Source organism: Dipodomys merriami, unplaced genomic scaffold (genome assembly GCF_024711535.1).
Source record: "Dipodomys merriami isolate MVZ:Mamm:240054 unplaced genomic scaffold, mDipMer1.0.p SCAF_69, whole genome shotgun sequence".
Lineage (NCBI taxonomy): Eukaryota > Metazoa > Chordata > Mammalia > Rodentia > Heteromyidae > Dipodomys > Dipodomys merriami.
In genome coordinates, this window is record NW_027206279.1 from 4,013,882 (window position 1) to 4,036,017 (window position 22,136).

General features: G+C 52.6%; 2 protein-coding genes across 4 annotated transcripts in view; one reads left to right on the top strand and one right to left on the bottom strand.

The window, feature by feature from the left end:
- Fsip1 (fibrous sheath interacting protein 1) overlaps positions 1 to 22,136 on the bottom strand; it is a 154,097-nt gene that overhangs the window by 38,324 nt on the left and 93,637 nt on the right. Inside the window, exon 14 of one of the 3 annotated variants that reach the window (XM_070005760.1) lies at positions 9,980 to 10,004. The exons of the other annotated variants lie outside the window; for them this stretch is intronic. The gene's annotated coding sequence lies outside the window, so the exon portion shown is untranslated. Of the gene's footprint in view, positions 1 to 9,979; positions 10,005 to 22,136 lie in introns of those variants that run through there. 3 annotated transcript variants of the gene reach the window in all.
- Thbs1 (thrombospondin 1) lies at positions 6,331 to 21,468 on the top strand. Its single transcript, XM_070005758.1, has 22 exons — positions 6,331 to 6,439; positions 6,766 to 6,873; positions 6,968 to 7,527; positions 8,285 to 8,360; positions 8,744 to 8,946; positions 9,028 to 9,150; positions 10,207 to 10,300; positions 11,851 to 12,024; positions 12,451 to 12,627; positions 12,859 to 13,032; positions 13,212 to 13,339; positions 13,458 to 13,610; positions 13,926 to 14,144; positions 14,369 to 14,476; positions 14,938 to 15,097; positions 15,195 to 15,313; positions 16,467 to 16,701; positions 16,910 to 17,137; positions 17,279 to 17,550; positions 17,988 to 18,085; positions 18,195 to 18,334; positions 19,415 to 21,468. Exons 2-22 carry the CDS (start codon positions 6,801 to 6,803, stop codon positions 19,420 to 19,422), a joined length of 3,522 nt encoding a protein of 1,173 aa, XP_069861859.1. The 5' UTR covers positions 6,331 to 6,439; positions 6,766 to 6,800; the 3' UTR covers positions 19,423 to 21,468.

Consider the following 22,136-nt stretch of genomic DNA (forward strand, 5'->3'; position numbering starts at 1 on the left):
GACCAGCAAAAGAAAAAACTAGTTATATTTCAATCAGAGCTTACCTGCTTCAGAAAAGGTGGCTACAGCGAATTAGGAAAGACATTGTTTTATGACACTGAGTGTCAGCGGTGGTTACATATTCAATAAGTATCACATAATTACTAGCTAAATCATTTCCACTGTGCCAAGAGTCGCAGGCATCCCTCCACGTCATTTCCATGTTTGGGTTTCGTTGCATTTCCTACAGATGGGTCAGGGACACCCACGTCACTGGGAACGCGCTGTCCCTGGGTATGTCTGTGGGTGTCTCAGGAAGAGGTCAGCCTGGACTAGGTAAAGAGAGTCCCTACTCTCCACTGCAGGTGGGCGTGACCCAATCCACAGGGGGCCTCAGGAGAACCAAGAGGTGGCTAAGAGGCAACATTCCTCTCTCTTCTGGACTGGGACATCCACCTTCTGCCCTGGACCATCAGAGCTCAAGCTCCTGGGCCTGTGGACTCAAGGACTGGTCCCAGCAGGGCCCCAGCCTGAGCCCTCAGCCCCCCTGGGCTGGACAGTTCCACTGCCCGTTTCCCTGCTGGCCAGGCTTTGTCCTCAGGCTGGATTACATCACTGGATTCTCTGGTTCTCCAATTTACAGATGGAAGGAAATGGGATTCCAGGGCCGCACAGTGGTGAGAGGCAATCCCATAATACATCTTTTATATGTCTATTCAGCTAATTACTTCTGTTTCTCTGGAAAACTCTGATGTATTATATAAGGCAACTGTTTACCCTATCATGAAGAAAATGAAGTCATCTGAATCTCACTATTCCAAACAGAGCAGGCTCTCCCGCTACGATCCTGTGGCTGGCATGTCTGAGGCGTGAAGTCATATGGGTGCATTCTAGGTGGGAATGGCACTGAGAACCCAGCCCGATCGTCTGTAATGTGCAATATCACATCTCATACACACCAACCTCCACGTGGGGCGGGAGCTGAGCTACTGGTCAGTCATACTCTACACATTACCTCCAGGTTTCTGCTATTATCAGATCTATAGTCAAAATATTCACTCATCGATCATAAGAAAAACAATTCATTTCAGATGAAAAATACTCACAATGTTGTCTGGCATATGATGAATACCCAATGGATTAAAGTCACAGTTTCCACTACTGAGCACTTCATAAAGGATTTCTGAATAACTATAATACAAAGATCATTAAAAGTTCAGAAACTGAATATAAAGGAAAACAGAAAAGAAAAATACCTAGGTACATTGAAGCAATAGGCATATAAAGGAAAATGTACATGTATAACCAGGAAGACCTTTGCTGTATGGGAGGGGAAGGCATGACCTGCCCCCCCCTGGGGGGGGAGGGGAGGGGGGGTGTAATGCCCAAGGATCCCACATTCCTAAAGGAGAGATGATCGCCTGACGCAAACTCTCCACTCTCACCACTGAAGGCTTGAGATCCACTTTGATTTTAACAGAAGGAGCTCTTCAGAACAGGATGCTGACACACACATTTGAACGCACCATAATTTGAGCTACTGAAACCCTAGACTAATTGAAGTTTTAGCTGTTAGAGCTCACCCTTCAAACTTGCAAGATTACTGCACTTAGGAAGCATGTGAGGTTACGGGCAAATAAAAGTTAGGCAACGGAATCTCAGATACTAATTGGTGCCTGTAGTTGCGGTTACATCGTAATTAAGTATTGGTGGCAAATAATTCACTACGATGTTATGGTAATCAGCATAGGCGAATTAACACTTGCCTTTTCCTTTCTAGCTTGGTTGACTCTCCAATATGTATAGAAAAGTCTAGTTGTGATCCTGATAGCATGGGTGTTTGTTTGTCTGTCTGTCTGTTTTGAGACAAGGATCTCCTATGTAGCCCAGGCTGGCCTCGAACTGACCATCCTCCCGTGCCAGCCTCCCAACACCAAGTACTGGTATGAACCACTACACCTGGCATCATGTAATGTTTAAGGAACAACCGCCTAAGTGCAAGACAGAAATCCTGTGCTCCAGGCCTGGACTGTCACTTTGTAACCCTGCCTCTCAGGGTTCCAGAAGATTCCCCAGGCTCTCCTTCTGTCTTAATACATCTCTCTCCCTCCTCCTCTAGGGAAAGATTCAAGGTGAACAGGCTTGAAAGGTATCATTCAGGAGGTCTTATTTTAGACTAAGAAGGTAACGACATGAGTTCAAAATTAGGTAGAGTCTCATCAAAGGGCTGGGATGTAGCTCGGTGGCAAAGCGCTTGCTTAGCAAGTGCAACGTCCTGGGTTCGATCCTCAGCACCAAAAAAGAAAAGACAAAAAAAAAAAAAAAAGAGTCGTCAAAGTACGGAACAAAGTACTAAGAACCACAAAAGCAGGGAAGTGACGTGTTGGTGCTCCGCACTTACAGAATGCTTTCCCAGAGAATGGAACCTCGGCTCCTCCGTGATTTCTCCTCCATTACCCACATGCGAGCGTGCCCTGGGAGACAGGCTGGTGTGGCGTGTCAGGGCCGCTCTCCAAACCCCACGTTTCAGGTAAGGACAGCGGGTGGGCCACAGGAAGCCTGGGGAAAGTGTGATTAGCAAGTGGTTCACTGGGTAAAGAGGGGGCTGCGGACCACAGAGCTATCTCCTAATACTCTGTTCCCTTGGTCAGGCCCAACACAACTCCCACAGGAGGAGGGGTGAGAGGCGAGTCAAAATGGAAATGTCAGTGGACGTCTCCATCTTCTAACATCTTACTTCTGCAAATGTTACCAAGCAAAGTAACTAACATCTCTCTGGACCCCTCAAGAGCCTTGGAAGAAACCTAGGCAGGTGAAGAGGCCTGATATCCAACTTGATATCCTTCTCCCAACTCCAACATCAACCAACCTACTTGGTTCAACAAGACCACGAGGCCAAAGACCTCAAGATGCACACAAGGGCAGTAGAAATGGGAAAAATGGAGCCATGCCCAGACCCTCAGCTTTGGAGTCTGGGGACAAAGAGGAGTGGAGGGAGTGGTTTGAATTCTGAGGACAGTGAGAAAGAAGACTGAATTAAATGAACTAAGTTCTCCACACATAGTACTGTTTCACCCTTGTGACCATGCTAAGAAGAGGGGAAAGAAGGAGCAAAAAAGAATAAGGAAGGGAAGAAGATAAAGGAGTGAGAAGACATAAAGGAAGAGGAGGGGGAGGGGCGGGAAAAGATGAATAAGGAGGAGGAGAAAAGGGAGAGGAAGGAGAAAGAAAGAAGAGAAGAGGAGAAAAGGAGGAAGAAGTGGAAGAAATGCAAAAAAAGATTGTGTGAAAGAGGAAAGAGAAGGGGAAGGGAGGAATGCAGAGGAAAAGGTGGGCTGGGGCAGCGGAAATACCAAGGGAAAGTTTCCTCTGGCATTCCTCCGCTCTGGGAAGCATCCATGTTTATCATCAGAGTCACAAATCAAACACTTTTTTTTTTTTTCAGACTATACCCTCATCTTCTTAAATTAGAAAGCATGACCACCCTTTTGGCTCAGATCTTCAAAACCTAAGCTGTCATGATCTCACTGTGCAAAAAGAATGAAGGGGGAATAAACCACCAGGCCCCCCCCCACAGGCTGATCTCACTGAAAGCACATGGCCAAACCCTGCTATCTGCCTGCTGGGCAGGGTCTCGGGTGGCATGAAGTCTTTCATCCAGACTTAAATCGGGTGCCAATCTCCGTGTCATAATCAATCTTTGGATTGTTTCACACCCTCTCAACACTTCCCAGCAAGAGTTGTGTTTTTCTTTATGTTTGCTTGTCTTACTCTTTTAACTGACAGTTGTAATGTTTTTTTTTTTCAAGAAAAAACAAAAACTTGGAAATATCGCTTAATCTGGACTGCATATGTGGAGGGAATGTGAAAAATGATCATTTACAAGTGGGTGGTTTGGAGCAACATATCGAGCTGGAAGGAAGTCAGGTCCTTCCGCGGGAGTGTGTTTAATCAGCATCACAAGCAAACTTCATGGTGGAAATTCCGCTGTTTCTTGGACCTGCCCACTCATGGACTTCCTGTGTCAGAGACAAATCTGAATCCCTGAGGGCCTGGGGTCCCCCATGAGCCCCCTAATCCCAACAATGATCAGCACTGACACGGGGAAAACATCCCTCCCCCATGTATCTCCTCGGCACTCCAGCCCGCCAGTCCTGATGTGAGCCTCAGGGCCCTTGGTATTCACAAGGGTACCACTCCTGAGAACCAAACCTCGCCGATGGAGGGAGGGGAGAACTGAATCTAGGCACATTCTTCTCTTCTGCAAACTACCTTGTTATAGTTGTTGGAGTTTTTCAGTCCTCCAACCAGGTGTATGCCTCCTGCCCCAAACCAAGAAACCCTCCAAGGTGTCTCTCTCTCTTTACAGAACTGGTTGCTGCCGGCTAAGGTATCATCCCATGGTGCCTAGACACTTGGATTCCAAACTGTCTCCCCCTGGAGTCTGTTTGAGAATGAAAAAGGGTACTCCTTGGGGCCTGCCATGGAACACCAGCCCAGGAGCAAAGGGAAGAGCTTCTATTGACTCGGAAGAGGCCAGGGGCCAGGAGAGCTGGGACTGAAGAGGAGGAGAAATGGGGCAGCACAGGACGGGCTCAGGTGAACAAGGGGTCTGTCTCTGCCACCTGTCTTTCCTCCTGCTCCTCTCTTCGCCTCCCACTTCACCAGCCTACCCTGCCTCTCTAGCATGGACACACAGCCTGCTCTTAACTGGCAAGCATCTCTGCTGAATTCATCAGAGACATCCTTCTCGAAGCTCAGGAAAGACTTCTGTGTTCCCAATAAACAGCTTCTACACTGCTGCTGGTTCTCTGTGACCAGGAGGCTCTTCCTGCCTCCGTGTGGGTCACCTTCCTGTGTGAAGGGCACGGGGAAGGTCCAAGTTCCAAGGCACCTCCGGGGTCCTCTCCACACCCCTGGATCGCGGGGAGCATGGGGCCCTGGAGAGAAGCGAGCAGTAGCCTGCTCTTCTCACCCAGGGAAGAAGCCTCCTGATTCTGAAGGTCTCGTTACCTTGTTTTTTTTGGTCTTTTGTAGCTTTATATGTCTTTTTTTTTTTTAAACTAAGGCTGAGAACCGAACCCAGGGCCTTGGGCACGCCAGGCGGGCGCCCTTCCGCTGGGCTAAACCCCTAGCCCCTCTGAAGGTCTCTTGGGAACCTCAAATCCTCCGCCATCTGGACAAAATCATCCAGAAGCCCAGAGGGGCCCAGAGCCATTGTGCGCCACTCCTCCAGGAGGAGCTATTCCCAAGCACGGTGCAGCCTGAGCGCTCACACCCGGAGGGGGACGGGAGCCAGCTGGGGTGGGGGCCGCCGGGCATGGCTGCCCAGAGAGGGCTGGGCCCTAACCCTCACCGGTGAGTCCGCACGGGGGACTTCCAGGACAGGAATCTGTCTCATCCGACTGAGCGCCCACAAGCACACGTGTGTCAGGAACGCTCACCTCGGAGGCACTCCACGTGGGTGCCCGTGACAGGTGCCACCCGGCCCTCCGCTCGCACGGGTCCCTTCCCCGGCTTCGGGAGGGCCGACACACGCGGTGCCCGCCGGCCCCGCGCCCCGCTCCCGTCTCCCGGCCCGTGCTGACGTCCTTATTTGGTCCGGGGCTCGGGCGGGCCGGTGGCAGGACCGGGGCGGCCTGGGCCGGGTCCGGAGCCCCGCGCGCGCGCGCTGCCCCCGAGCTCCCGGAGCCGAGGATTGAGAAGAGCGCTCGGGGAGGGGAGGGAAAGGGAGTCAGACACCGGGCAGCGGCGGCTGGCTGCTCCCGGGGTCCGAGCGCGAACAGGCGAGGCGCCTGGAGCCAGACGGTGCCGCCGAGCGTCAGCCGCGAGTCGCGCTGGGCGGCGCGGGCGGGCGCCGGGCGGCCGGGGGCCGGGATCCGAATACGCACGGCGCCCCCCAGCGCCGGCCCGCGGGAGCGCGGCCCCGGGCGGCTCCCCAGGGCAGGTGCGGGGCCGGGCTCCGCCAGCGGCTGAGGGTGGAGAGCCCACCGCTCTCCCGTCACCGTCAGCCCTCTTTTGACAGACTGTGACGGGCGGGCCCGCAGGGTCGGTGGGCGCGCGTGGGCGCGGGGCGCCGGGGGGGGGGTGGCGCGCGCGCACGGACGGACGGAGGGACGGACGGATGGAGGGACGGACGGACGGACGGACGGACGGACTTGCGCGCGCGCGCCCCCGGGCCCCCCTGCCAGCTGGAAAGTTGCCGCCGTGCGGGGCGGGGAGGGGGAGGCGCCCCGCCCGCTTCCTGCCCGCGCCGCCGCCCATTGGTCCGAGGGATCCCCAGGAATGCGAGTGCCCCCTTTAAAAGCGCGCGCCGCGGCGGCTTCCCCAGCCAGAGCCGCAGCCCGGCGAGCCAGCGCGGCCTCCTGCCGTCCCCGCCGGCCTCCTCCGCGCCCCGCCGGTGCCCCGAGCGCCTCTCTCCGGCACCCCGCGTCCGCGCCGCTCCTCCCCCGCCACTCCGGTAAGCCTCCCCGCCGCCCCCTCCAGCGCCGGGGCCAGCCTCCCTGCCCAGCTGCCCCGGCCCTTCCCTGCGGCCCGGGGTCCGCCAGGACGCTGAGGCCCGCCGCCGCCCCCCGGCGCCCCGCGCTCGGAGCCCGCCTGCCCGTCTCCCGCCCTCTTCCCCGGGCACCACCTGCGCCTGCCTCGGGCACGCCTTCCCTCGTGGGCATAGCCTCGGGGAGGACAAGCCTGCTGTCCGTCCTCCCGGCGAGCGGGAGGCCCAGGAGGGTGGCGGGCGCGCCCCGGGCCCCGCGCCCCGCGCCCAACTTCGTGCCACCCTCCGTCCAGGCTTCCCCCCTCGGACCCCGGGCTCCGGAGCTGCCATGGGCCCGGCCTGGGGACTGTGCCTCCTGCTCCTGTGCCCTGTGTGCGTGTGCGCCGCCAACCGCATTCCAGGTGAGCCGGCGGGGAGGCCCCGCGCCCCGTCCCCTGACCCCCGTCCCCCCCACCCCGGTCCGGAAAGCTGACCGTGGCCTCTCGGCTCCCACAGAGTCTGGCGGAGACGGCAGCGTGTTCGACGTGCTGGAGCTGGCCGGGGCCGCCCGCAGGGGCTCCGGGCGGCGGCTGGTGAAGGGTCCCGACCCGTCCAGCCCGGCTTTCCGCATCGAGAACGCCGACCTGATCCCCCCGATGCCCGATGACAAATTCCAAGACCTGGTGGACGCCGTGCGCGCCGAGAAGGGCTTCCTCCTGCTGGCCTCCCTGCGGCAGATGAAGCGGACCCGCGGCGCGCTGCTCGCCGTGGAGCGCAAGGACCAGTCGGGCCCCGTGTTCGCCGTGGTGTCCAACGGCAAGGCGGGCACGCTGGACCTGAGCCTCGACGCGCAGGGCCGGCAGCAGGTGGTGTCGGTGGAGGAGGCCTTCCTGGCCACCGGCCAGTGGAGGAGCATCACCCTGTTCGTGCAGGAGGACAGAGCCCAGCTCTACATCGACTGCGAGAAGATGGAGAGCGTCGAGCTGGACGTCCCCATCCAGAGCATCTTCACCCGGGACCTGGCTAGCACAGCCCGCCTCCGCGTTGCCAAGGGGGACGTCAACGACAACTTCCAGGTCGGTGGGTCCACCGTGGTGGTGGTGGTGGTGGTGCCCGGGGGGGCCGGTTCTCAGCCTCAGGACACCTGGGAGGGCGGATGGCATGGCAGGCTGCCCTCCTCCACCACCCCCTCCCCCAGGGCAGCGGGGGCCTGGCCGGGGGGCCTGGGCAGCCCGTTGGAAACTACTCGAGTAAATGAGAAATGCCTGTCCAACAGCAGCTGCTCCAGTGCTCTTAAAGAGCATGGTGGTTTACTTCGAGTATGTTCCACCGGCTTTAATCAGAACCTGCAAGGGGTTCTTCACTGGGTAGAGCCAGCTGTGGTCAGTGGGGTGGGACGGAGGCAGGGTGGAGGTTAAACTGAAAAGGTTAAAACAGCCATGGATCCGCCACTGCAGCTCTTCCTCGCCTCATTTGTAGCTGTGGCTTTGAACTCCCACGTTTAACTCTTCACCACTGGGGAATATCGTATTCTCCACACTTAGCAGCCATTCCACTTCCTTTGTGCCCAGGCGGGCCTTTGAGAAGGGAGTTCTTTGTAAAATACTAAAGACTTGGCAGAAGACAGAAGATTTTTGAAGTTGTTTGGCCGTTTACGTTGGTGGGCTATTTTGATCTTAAAGGGATCTTAAAAAATGGTGGCCTTTCCAGCTTCTGGGATGTTTGCTTGTGTGCTTTCTCTAGCACACAGATAGTCCTCCCTCCCTCCCTCCCGCTCCCCCTTGCCCCTCCCACCAACCCCCCCTTCACTCCATTCTACAATTCCTGCCACAGGGGGTGCTGCAGAATGTGAGGTTTGTCTTTGGAACCACCCCAGAAGATGTCCTCAGGAACAAAGGCTGCTCCAGCTGTGAGTACCCCATCTATTTTTAGTACATGGGAAAATTCTACCAAGAGCACCACGAGGAATATAAGCAATACTGCTTGTGCCAAACTTGCCTCCAGGTAGCATGATTAAGTAGACACAAGTGACTTCAAAGGATTTTACACACACGCACACGCACACGCGCGCACACACACACACACACACACACACACACACACACACACACACACACACACACACACACACACACACACACACACACACACACACACCCTCCTCTTACTTGCATCCCTTACCCCAAATTTAATGCCTTTATAGCCAAGAATTCGAGGGTGGGCCGGCTGGCTGGCCGGAGGAGAGGCCATGGATTTGAAGTCCGCCATTACTTTTTCTGTTCCATTTCCTAGCCACTGCCAATGTCCTGCTCACCCTGGACAACAATGTGGTGAATGGGTCCAGCCCGGCCATCCGCACCAACTACATTGGCCACAAGACCAAGGACCTACAAGCCATCTGCGGCATCTCGTGTGATGAGCTGTCCAGCATGGTCCTGGAGCTCCGGAGCCTGCGCACCATTGTGACCACTCTGCAGGACAGCATCCGCAAAGTGGTCAGTGGCCTCGCCCCCCCTCACCCCCCCCCAGACAGCCCCAGGTAAGGCTGAGCACTAATGAGCACGCTCACCTTTTAGACGGAAGAGAACAAGGAGCTGGCCAATGAGCTGCGGAGGCCCCACTTCTGCTACCACAATGGGGTCCAGTACAGGAATAATGAGGAGTGGACGGTGGATGGCTGTACCGAGTGCCACTGCCAGGTGAGGAGCCACTGCGCGCCGAAGGAGAGATTCACGGCGCGGCTTGGATACAAAATGCTGTACAATACAAAATGCCACAGACAACTGAAGTTGCCAGTCAACTTCAGTAGGTTGGCATCCTTGTCCCACGGGACATAAAGCCAGGTCTGCAGCCCAGAGGAAGCCCTCAAGTTCTTTTTATATACCACAGGCCGCCACCAAAGCGGGTCTTTTTCCCTTTGACATGCAATTATGACATTTACAAACTCTTCTTTTAAACTCTTGGATTTATTAAAGTCTTAATTACACCCTCCATCCCCTCTGCCCCCCGGGTTAAGTATCTTAAGGGAACAAATCTACTTAGACATCTGAATAATTTACTCGCTTTAGTTCAAAGACCAAGTGTTGAATGTCAGGTAAATCAAACCTGCTCAGAACATTCCTTTTGTTTCCCCAGCCCGGCTTTCTATTCAGCCCTGGCATGGCGGTTCTTCTAACACAGTGCTGACTGTTCAAATGGCTAGGGTGTCACTGTCAACTTAGCTCGAGTGACAATGCCAGTGGGTGGGGTTCCCTCCATACCCACAGGTGTGGGGGAAGGCAAGTTTGCTATTATCTGGCTTATCAGACAAAGAAAGGCTTTGCTTTTGCACCAACTTCTTTAAATTCTCATCATTCCCCAGTGTAGTGTAAAGGCAGCTCTAAGAGGAGAGAAAAATGTTCATAGATTTTCTTCTCCTGCTAAAGATAAAAATATAAAGGTTTTAAAGTTGTTGCCCATTCCTGTGAGTTTGATTTCGGAGGTAGACTTGGCTCCCGATGCCTGCTGATTCTTCCTACTTCCTTCTTTGTGCTGAGCAACCATTCAGAACTCCCTGAAGGACAGACAAGTGACTGGCATGAAATCTATGACCTGGGTGAACTGCAACCGACAGCTCTACTATCGCCCTCATCCCGTCCAAGCTTTTACAGACCTCGCACTGCTGTGGCTTGTGATGGAAATGTTCCTGTAGTAGGGAAATTTATTTTTGCAATTATGCTCAGTAACCATTTCCCTCTTCCTTTCTTGCCCTGCAGAATTCAGTGACTATCTGCAAGAAGGTGTCCTGCCCCATAATGCCTTGCTCCAACGCCACAGTTCCTGATGGAGAGTGCTGCCCACGGTGTTGGCGTAAGTTCCTAAAACACCTAACTCATTCTTTAGTACTCGGCTGGCTCTAACACATCCTGGACATCTAGGCACAGCACTGCCCCCATCCTGTCTCCATCCTATGTCCCCATTCAGCATCTTGCTTCCTTCCATCTGCTGTCTGCAGCCAAAAAAGCCCATTATGGACACCTTTTAATTGTCCATCTAGCTTGTGGAATCGGTAGCAATGCTCATGGCATGTATTTATTCATCCTGATCTTGTGCTTTGCAGATAAGGGGTGAATATGTTGCAGAAATAGGTCTAAGTTGACAGTTTTAGAACTAGATTTTAACAGTGCAAAGTTAAGAGGATCTGTCCAGCAGAGGAGTTGGTAGGTTTATGGTGTGAGCGCGGGACCTGACTTGGGACCTGAGGTTCTGCCTCTGAATTCTGCAGTGATCAGAGAGGAAGATCACAGCATCACTGGGTGTCAGGGGACTGACAGAAACGGCACTGTCTTGTCACGGGGCGCCCTGCCCCCAGGTCTTGTGCCCTGCAATGATCTCTTCATGGAGACAATATTCAATGTAGTAGGTACAAGTCATAAAAGTGAGTTGTTACAATAGGCAGTAGCACTTGGCATACACGCATGCACGCACACACAGACACACGCACACCTCTGTGTACCCCGGCCATGGCTCCCCAGGGCCATGGGAGTGATGTTCCACCTATTCGTACATGTGCTCTATCTAGCACTTCTTTGAGGTGGGAGTTAAAGGGAACAAAGACAGCGATTGCTAAGACTTCCAACTGATGGCCAAAGAAAACAAGTTCTCTTGATAGATATACCTGTAATCCTAGCACTCAAGAGTCAAAAGCAGAAGGATCATAAGTTCAAGGCCAGCATGGGCTATCTAAGGAGATCTAGTCTCTGTTTTCTGGTGGTGCCTCAAGAGACAGTAAACAAACATATTCTCCTCTTGTGAAAATATGCGCAGAGGAGGTGCCAGAGGTGAGAGGCTGAGGAACAAGCCGACTAACCTCATGGCCAGCTGGAGCCAGAACTAAGAGCAGCCAGGCTGCCAGCCCGCTCATCTGCCAGACACATGGTCTGGGGCTTCCCTGACAAGTCAGAAATGACACCTTTGGGCTGTCTTCTTAGAAGACTGAGTCTGGACCCGCTGCTCAGATATCTTAACTGTGCACAGTCAGAGGGGGGAGGAGAGGGCGCGGGTGATCTACCATAAACCCTTCTTCCAGCCACCTCAGAGAAAGTGTATCCTTTGCTTTGCAGTTACGGGAGTCTCACATACGTAAAAGTCTACAGTTAAGCTGAGGGAGAAGTTCAGAGTCACACACACACACACACACACACACACACACACACACACACGCAGCTGTGAGGTGATGGATAGGGGTAACTCGTTCAATAGTAATAACCATATCGTGTTGCGTTAGTATAGCAAAAGCATACTCATCAAATACTTCAGTCGAGGCAAAGAGGATGTGTGCTTTCCCCCTCTGGCAAGTGCAGGCCCCAGCGGGGACCATGGGCGGCCACCCTGTACTAAGTGCCCCGTGCTCCCCGCAGCCAGCGACTCGGCGGACGACGGCTGGTCTCCGTGGTCCGAGTGGACGTCCTGCTCGGCGACGTGCGGCAATGGCGTTCAGCAGCGTGGCCGCTCCTGCGACAGTCTCAACAACCGCTGCGAGGGCTCCTCGGTCCAGACGCGGACCTGCCACATTCAGGAGTGTGACAAGCGATGTAAGCACTGGGCGGCTGGGGGTGGGAGGCGGGGTCGCGAAGCCTGGGCGTAAAGGTGCTGGAACCTCCGTGTCAGAATCCCAGTCTACCCCTCCTCCCGCACCCTGACCACAGCGCGGATCCCGCAGCCTCTCCTCTCTGTAGCACGGGTCTCTGCAGCGAGTTCGCAGTGGGGTTTTAAGCATTTGGTTCATGCATCGAATGCAGTCAGCATGGAGTGCGGCTCATGTCGAGCCTGTAGGTCCTAGGGTACTGACGGCTTCCTGCAGCTGGCATCACCACATGCTGGCATGTGGACTGTGGCCACGAGCCCGTGACCTCGCAGCGCGGGTTCGGCTGCGCTGAGCGGGCTGGGGACGCTTCCACGAGCTCCGAGCTCCGGAGGAGGCTGCCAGCGCCCTCGGTGACACCAGCTTTGCGTTTCAGTCAAACAGGATGGCGGCTGGAGCCACTGGTCCCCCTGGTCGTCCTGCTCCGTGACATGTGGTGACGGCGTCATCACGAGGATCCGTCTCTGCAACTCCCCCAGCCCGCAGATGAACGGGAAGCCATGCGAGGGCGAGGCGCGGGAGACCACAGCGTGCAGGAAAGCCGCCTGTCCCAGTGAGTGGGAGCCTCACGGGCACAGCTCTGCGGGTCCCGGGGCCAGCGGGGGGGAGGGGGGCGCGAGGGGACGCTGCTCACTGGAGAAATGAACAGAAGCAAAGCCCTGGGCGCTCAGTGGGAAACGGAGAACCATCTCAGACTCACGCTCTTCCCAAACATCCCTTCCACGGGTCGGGTAGCAGAGGTTTCAAATGACTGAATGCTTGTGTGGGATCGGTTTCCTTGCAGTCAATGGAGGCTGGGGTCCCTGGTCGCCGTGGGACATCTGCTCCGTCACCTGTGGGGGAGGGGTGCAGAAACGCAGCCGCCTCTGCAACAACCCCACGCCCCAGTTCGGAGGCAAAGACTGCATTGGTGATGTGACAGAAAGCCAGGTCTGCAACAAGCAGGACTGTCCCATAGGTGAGTGGGTGGCCCTGAGCCAAGTCCCTCTAGACACTCAATTTTACTGAATGCTGAGGTTAGGGGTGTGTGTGTGTGTGTGCGTGCGTGCGTGTGCAGGTGCACAGCACAGCTGTCAGCGCAGCTGCAGCAGGGACAGCAGCTGGGACCTGCCACTGACTGCCTCTCACCTTTCTCAGATGGATGCCTGTCCAACCCTTGCTTTGCCGGTGCCAAATGCACCAGCCATCCCGACGGCAGCTGGAAGTGTGGCGCCTGCCCGGCCGGCTACACTGGGAACGGCATCCAGTGCAGTGACGTGGATGAGGTGAGGGAGCCCCGGCTCTGCGTGACCGTGACCTGTGGGGAAGGCCGCCGGCAGGCCCCCGGCACTTCCTCGCTGCCGCATTCGCTCACCGCTGAGCACTCTCTTACTCCCTCCATAGTGCAAAGAAGTGCCCGACGCCTGCTTCAACCACAACGGAGAGCACAGGTGTAAGAACACAGACCCCGGCTACAACTGCCTGCCCTGCCCGCCGCGCTTCACCGGCTCTCAGCCCTTCGGCAGGGGCATCGAACACGCCATGGCCAACAAACAGGTACAGCAGACTCCACAAAGCAGACCTGAGGACAGAGCTGTCCTTGAGCGAGCAGCCAGCGGAGGCCTCAGGCCACACCCTTCAAGGAGCAGGGGAGGGGTGCACGCCCACACAGCGTAGTCTTAGCAGCACCCGATAGGGATGAGCGGATGGAGCCGTGCGTGTCTAGGTGCAGAGCAGCTGCAGCCGAGACACAGTGGGGATAGCCTGCTCTTCCCACAGGCCTCGCCTACCCAGAGGTGGGGCGGTTGCAGCCCCCCCCCCGTTCCCCTGGTGTCTGGGACGTGTCCAAAGGCTGGATGTTGTGCCCCCCAGGTGTGCAGTCCCCGCAACCCCTGCAAAGACGGGACACATGACTGCAACAAGAACGCCAACTGCAACTACCTGGGCCACTACAGCGACCCCATGTACCGCTGCGAGTGCCGGCCCGGCTACGCCGGCAATGGCATCATCTGCGGAGAGGACACCGACCTGGACGGCTGGCCCAACGAGAACCTGGTATGCGTGGCCAATGCCACCTACCACTGCAAAAAGGTATGGCCAGACGCCCTCCCGAGCCTCCCCACAGACAGCCCACCGCCCTGGTCCAAAGCACACGCCAGGGCGCACTCGGGGTTGAAGAGTTAAAGAAGGATTTGGAAGGCAGCGGGGCATGGGTTCTCGCCAAGAACGTGAACAGGGCGGGACCTGGGCTTGGAGTGCCTGTCCCCGTGTCACCGCGGGCCTGACAGCTGTCATGTGTGGCCTTTCTTCCCCAGGACAACTGCCCCAACCTTCCCAACTCGGGGCAGGAGGACTATGACAAGGATGGGATTGGCGACGCCTGTGACGACGATGACGACAACGATAAGATCCCAGACGACAGGGTAAAGACCAGACGCTGTGCTCGCTTCCCCGCGTCCCCGCACACTTCCCTGGCAGCCTGGAGCACGGCACGGGCGGAGAGACTGCAGGGCTTTACATCCACCATCTTGACACGTCAGAGAGTTAGGGCTTCCTCGCTGGCAGCAGGCGCAGCGGCTAACACCTGTCATAATCCTAGCAACCCAGGACACAGACGATGCCAAGAGAATTTTCAAAGGCTTTTTCCTTCCCATCTCTTCCTCCCCATTTGAGAGAGAAATTACAAGTGTACCTAGTGACACGATGATGATAAAATTATGTTTTATATCTCACTGATTTGTCACCAACAGAAACCCACGTGTTATCTTCTAGGGGGTCATTTAACAATACTCTGTCAACCAACTAGTAGCTAATGAGTCGTGTATACACACTCACACGTGTCGGAGGCAAGCCGGTGAGGTTTCTCCATCTCTCCTCCCCGCAGGACAACTGCCCGTTCCATTACAACCCCGCCCAGTATGACTACGACAGAGACGACGTGGGAGACCGCTGCGACAACTGCCCCTACAACCACAACCCAGACCAGGCAGACACTGACAACAACGGGGAGGGGGACGCCTGTGCCGCCGACATCGACGGGGACGGTAGGGGGCTCCTGGGGACCGGGGAGGCCTGACTGTGTGGTCTCACCGAGCTCTGGGTGCTGCCGAGCGCGGTGCTCATTCGCCCTGCTCTCCGCAGGCATCCTCAACGAGCGCGACAACTGCCAGTACGTGTACAACGTGGACCAGAGGGACACTGACATGGACGGGGTGGGAGATCAGTGTGACAACTGTCCCCTGGAGCACAACCCAGACCAGGTGGGTGACTCCTCCCACTCTCCATCAGCTGCTGGAATCTCCTGGCTGGGCCTCTGAGACTGTGTGTAAGAGTAGAGTCCAAACTCCCCGATGACTGTGGCACCCGTGTTCCCATAGCCAGGCGCTGTATGAGCATGCTCAAAGTGAGTTTGCTCAAAATGAACTCTGTAGAGACTTATAGGTCCTGAGCATGAAGTTCTTCTCCCTTCAATCTTGTCTTCTCTGAGAAAGCCTACTTGGCTTGTTCAGTGTGACCTACCATTGTTAAAATTAATTCTCACAAAGCCAAGACCTGCAAATGGCCACTATAATCACATGAACCATGTGTACGGCTGAGATGCATCATCTAGAAGCAAACCAGCCATCTTCATGGCTAGTGATACAATCCAGCCGTTAAGAAGTCATCAAACTAAAAAGACTTCCAAAAGCTCCAGAAAGCACATTTCTCCAAAAATATCTAGCATTCCTGACAGACCACCCTTCCCCCCTGCCGGGGAATGTACAGATCGATGTCATTACATGAGAACGCCAGCTTCTCCCTCCCAACACTTGCTCTTTAAAGCGTGTCAAGCTAGTAACAGCAGGACAGTGACTCTGAGGTCATCATGGGAAAGCCTGAGTGGTCTGCGGGAAGCTTTACTGACCTCATCTGTTTCGAGTTTGGATCTTACCACAAATTTTTCAATATCATTTAACCTCACTAGATGACTTTAGGATTCCTCTGATTATAATAACCTTACAACAAAATTCAACCATCATGTAAAAAAAATACAGTCACACACACATACACATACATACACACACACCACTTACAAAAAGCATAAACACTAGCAAGAAAAAAAATCCAATCTGTATTATGCTGTCTGTAAGCATCCCATGCATATGGAATAATTAAGTTCTATTTTAGTTGGAAAATGTTATGCTTTTAAAAAATCCTAAATGTGTCCTCACAATTTCCACATCAAAGATTGAGAAAAAAAAAACCTTTTAAATTTCAGCTTGCTAATGTTAGTGTCTCCAGTAGCACAGAAATAACCGTAGAACTCACTGGCAATATCATACACAGAAGAATTACCCCCTGGTGGTGCACCTGTGTGGCCTTTCACAGGCGCTGTTCAGCATGTGATTTACTCCTTTTCCCTCTGTCTTCCAGCTGGACTCTGACTCAGACCGCATTGGGGACACCTGTGACAACAATCAGGACATTGATGAAGATGGACACCAGAACAATCTGGACAACTGTCCCTATGTGCCCAACGCCAACCAGGCTGACCATGACAAGGATGGCAAGGGGGATGCCTGTGACCACGATGATGACAATGACGGCGTCCCTGATGACAGGGACAACTGTAGGCTGGTGCCCAATCCTGACCAGAAGGACTCTGATGGTGAGTCCGTGCCGCCATTCTGGAGAGCACAAGGTGTTAGGGGGGTCGGGACGTATGACTTGCAGAGGGAAGAAACAGAAGGAAAGGGAAGGTATGTATCCCAGGGGACACGGTGACTGAAGGTCAGCTGTGGCAAGGCAGTGCTCATCTGACCTCAGACATGGCAGCACTTCAGAGTTTCACTCACATCTTGCCTTTCTGATCTTAGGTGACGGTCGAGGTGATGCGTGCAAAGACGACTTTGATCATGACAATGTGCCAGACATCGATGACATCTGTCCTGAGAATGTTGACATCAGTGAGACTGACTTCCGCCGATTCCAGATGATTCCTCTTGATCCCAAAGGGACATCCCAAAATGACCCTAACTGGGTGGTACGCCACCAGGGCAAAGAGCTTGTCCAGACTGTCAACTGTGATCCTGGCCTTGCTGTAGGTGAGTCGTGAGTGCTTTAAGAAGCAAAGGCGGATGTGGAAATGCCCCTGCCCCAGTGGGTGGGCTCTGGGGAGTCTGGGACAGAATGGAGAAGGATCTAAAGGCTGCAGTTACTAACGTGGCTCTGGCCTGGTCTTCTAGGTTACGATGAGTTCAATGCGGTGGACTTCAGTGGCACCTTCTTCATCAACACCGAGAGGGACGATGACTACGCCGGCTTTGTGTTTGGCTACCAGTCCAGCAGCCGCTTCTACGTGGTTATGTGGAAGCAAGTCACCCAGTCCTACTGGGATACCAACCCCACCAGGGCTCAAGGATACTCCGGCCTGTCCGTGAAAGTCGTGAACTCCACCACAGGCCCTGGCGAGCACCTGCGGAATGCCCTGTGGCACACAGGAAACACCCCCGGCCAGGTAAGGAGGGGGTCCCACAAGGGGAACACCGGCCTCTGGCTAAGAACCCAAGATGTCTTCGTTATGAAGCTCCCAGCATCACCAGCTGCGGCATGAAGCCAGGCCAGGCTCCACAAAGTCCAAATCGTGTGGGACGGGGGGGGGGGGGGGGGGGGGGAGGGGGGCCGGGCCCACTGCAGCCCAGCGCCCCTCCACACCTGAGGCCTCTTCAAGCAAAAAGCCTTCCTTTCCCCTTGCTGTCTGCTTTACAGTCATTAAATGGCACACAGCACAGGAGAGAACCCTTAGGAACCAAAATCCTCCCGGCCTGCTGGGTAGCCCTCAAGCACCATGTCTCAGGGCCCAGGCTATGGGTAGCTCTCAAGCACCATGTCTCAGGGCCCGGACTTTGGGTCTCCTCGTGGCGGGACTCGTTCAAGCTCTCTCCTCTCCCTCAGGTGCGCACCCTGTGGCACGACCCTCGTCACATTGGCTGGAAAGATTTCACCGCCTACAGATGGCGTCTCAGCCACCGGCCCAAGACAGGCTTCATAAGGTGAGGGTGAAGTGTATTAAATCCCACTTCCGAGTCGCACCGAGGGGCCAAAAGGATGAGATCAAAAAGGAGCGAGGTCACCAGTGACATGTTTTCTCTTTTGCTGCAGAGTGGTCATGTACGAGGGGAAGAAGATCATGGCTGACTCCGGCCCCATCTACGACAAAACCTACGCCGGCGGCAGGCTAGGACTGTTTGTCTTCTCTCAAGAAATGGTGTTCTTCTCTGACCTGAAATACGAATGTAGAGGTAGGAGCACCGAGAACTGCGCTAAGTCACACTAATATGAAAGACAACAGCATGGGCAAGACTGATTGGAACTCTATTTTAGAGACAAGGGTATTTCCACTTAGCGTTTAAGGATACAATGCTAGAAATGAATTAATTGCTATGAGTTGTGGCTAAAGAAATCCTGAGTCCTTATCAACACAGTGAACTTGCTTAGTAACCAGTGTGTTCTTCAGAGAATGCAAAGACAAAAGACAAGCAGCTACACAATTTAGGCCACGATAATGCTTTTCTTAAATGCGAGTACTACTTTTCTTTCAAACTTGGAATGTTTAGATAGTTTATGTTCTTACAGTTTTATTCATACCATCACAGCTTTTATCTGTGTACAGAGAAACAATATTGCTTTCATAGTGATGTGAAAGCCATTTTTACTAGCCAGACACCAGTGGCTCAGGCCTATGAGCCTAGCTACTCAGTAGGCTAGGATCTGAGAATCATGGTTTGAAGCCAGCCTTGGCAGGAAAGTTTATGAGATGCTATCTCCAATTAACCTCCAAAAAGCTAGAAGTGGGGTTTTGGCTCAAGTGGTAGAGCAAAAGTCTTGAACAAAAAGGCCAGAGGGGTGTGTGTGTGTGTGTGTGTGTGTGTGTGTGTGTGTGTGTGTGTGTGTGTGTGTGTGTGTGTGTGTGTGTGTGTGTGTGTGTGTGTGTGTGTGTGTGTGTGTGTGTGTGTGTGTGTGTGTGGCGGGGGGGGGGAGATGGGAAGGGAAAACAAAGGAGGAGGCAACAATGCTTGATAAGAAATGTACTCATTATCTTGCCCATGTAATTGTAACCCCTCTCTATATATGGTATTTTCACACACAAAAAAAAAGCCAAGTAAGAGCTCAAAGCCCTGAGTTCAAGCCTCAGTACCAGCATGCATGCACACACACACACACACACACACACACACACACACACACACACACAGAGTCATTTTTCCATCAACAACACAAAAGGAAAACTCTTGAGTTTTTAATTTGTTAGTTGATATTAAGATGATTGTGCCCTGATTCATTAGTTTTCACTTCTTTGTTTTTTCACGTTTGTGTCACAGATTCCTAACTGTCATATGCTGATCAGAGTCCTGATCACACCCAAGGCTGGCACTGCACCTTCTGGGAGCCAGGACCTGCGGAATGCCCCAGGCTCAACGTCTCCTCACCTCCCTTTCTTCTCTGCAGACTCCAAAGCGTGGAGCCTGCTTCAAGAAAACTCAAACACAGACTGAGCCTTCCGCCTCTGGTGAATAAGGCCTCTTCCAAGAACACAAACAATTACTTTGGCTTGCTTTTGGGAAAACAAAAGCATCTCTTCTCTTCCCTTCGGAAAGGTGCCTTCTCCGCGCTGCGCATGTCACCGAGCTGGTTGCTCCCGAGGGGCCAGCTCTTAGCAGTGGAGCCACGCATGTCCAGGCACCTCAGCAGCAAGGCCTTGCCCCTGATCCTGACATATACCCTTAGGAACAGTGGGCGGGGCCCAAGTACTAAGGGAGGATTGTGGGAAGAAATCATGGAGTCATTTTGGGGATACTGAAAGATTGGATTTTATGACGCTGACTAGCATTAGCTGATTAACCCATGTGAAGAGGCTTAGACAGAAGTAAGGAAGGGAGGGAAAGACTGGCTTCAGAACTTTGTCCCGATACCCATCCTTACCCCTGGTCTATAGGAGCCACATAACATGTTATTATCAGAAGTACCATGCAGTGCTGGGGGCTGTTCAGTGCCTGGCCATGCTGAAATTGTTGGTTCTATTCCAGATGTACCTTGCAGATGTAGCAGGAAAGTAGAAAAACCTATTCCATCTCAGTGGGCTGCAGCCGCCTCCAAGAGGGGCAGCATGCTCATGTTCCTATGGTTAGAAAGGCACAAAGTTACCGTCAACCTGACTAAAACATTCCTTTTCTTTTTTCTTCTATTATTAGAGATCCTGATTCTCTTCTGGACTATAGTGTGATGTTTTCTTATGTTTTTTTTTTTTGTGGGCGGGGGGTATATTTCTTTTTTCTTTCTTGTTTTTTAACAAACGCTTTAACAGTATAAAATATTTATTTTTTTCCCTATTCTGGAGAATCTGTCTGAAGGATATTCGTGGAACAGGAAGTGTAAGGACTGTCCACATTGCCTTGGTTATGAGTCTTCATGACTGTAAGATTGTAAATACAGATTATTTATTAACTCTGTTCTACCTGGAATTAAATTTCATATGGGAAATATGTGTGAGCAGATACCTGGGTGGGATCAGCAAATATCTTCAATGCCACCACCTGGAAAACCAGCCTCACCTTGGGCTGAGAGCGAACCAGTTCTGTCCCTTTGTTTTATCTTTTCCGGTGGAATTCATTGGTTGTCTGCAAGACCTTCGGATTGCTAAGAAAGCCCTGACATCTTTAGAAATATTTTGCCACATCCCTCACTCATAGTTCCAGGAAGAAGAAATGCATGTACACCTGTTTGTTGTTTTTGTTGTTGTTGTTTTGTTTTACTTCATTTTTCCAAAAGAGAAAAGATGACAAAGGTGAAACTTATATACAAATATTACCTCATTTGTTGTGTGACTGAGTAAAGACTTTCTGGATCAAGTAGAAAGAGTTTAAGTGTCTTAAATAGACTGAAAGCTACTGTAGTAACTCAAAAGGCAATGTTGTACATAGTATGAAAATTTCTCTGCAGAAGAATATTCCCAGGAAAAAGCATTGAAATGTTAAATACCATTTCTGAAAGGTTTCTTTCTCTTTCTATCATCTTGTACACCATAGCTTGACTTTCATAAGTTATTTTCTCATTGCTATTGGAATAGATCTCGGATTGTGTAGATATGCTATTTAAATAATTTATCGGGAAATACTGCCTGTACAGTTAGTATTTCTATTTTTATATGTTTGCACACTGAATTGAAGAATCAGAGTTTTCTCCTTTTTTGTGTGTTTTGTTATCATTTTTTTTGCTTTTTACTCCCTGGTTTTTACTATTTGTTGATACCTTTTTCTAGGAATGTGCTTTTTTGTACACATTTTTATCCATTTTGCATTCTAAAGCAGTGTAACGTATATTACTGTTTCTGATGTACAAGGAACAACAATAAATCATATGGGAATTTATATTTATACTTCCTGTAGCCATGTCTGTTTTGTTCTCTGCTGGCCTTATTCTAAGAGGTATGGGTAAATACTATTCTTAGCCAATAGAGAAATGGTGCTGTGGTTCAAGTGGTAGAGAACTAGCCTTGAGCTGAAGAGCTGAGGGACAGCAGGGAGGCCCAGAGTTCAAGTCCCGCAACTGACCAAAAACAAAACAAAACAAAACTAAACCAATAGAGCACACACAAAAGAAAATTACAAAAAATGTGACATGTAATAGTCACAATTCCAATATAATTTAGAAAGACTGACTTGTTCAAAACTAGTCTTATAGACTAGGTACTGATGGCTCAATCCTGTAATGCTAGCTACTCAGGAAGATGAGACCTGAGGATCACAGTTCAAAGCCAGCCCAGGCAGGAAACTACATAAGACTTATATCCAATTAACAATCAAAAAGGCAGAAGTGGAGTTGTGGCTCAAATTGTACAGTGCTACCCTTAAGCAAATAAGCTCAAGACAGTGCCCAGGCTTTGAGTTTCAGTCCCAAGACCAGTATAAAAATAAAAACCCTAGGCTTAGGGTATATATTTGCTAGATTTGTTGAATAATCTACCATTAACTAAAGCATAGAAAGGAGAAAGGGCACCTATATCCTGAGTCAAAAAAAGAATATAATTTTATGTTTACTGTTAAA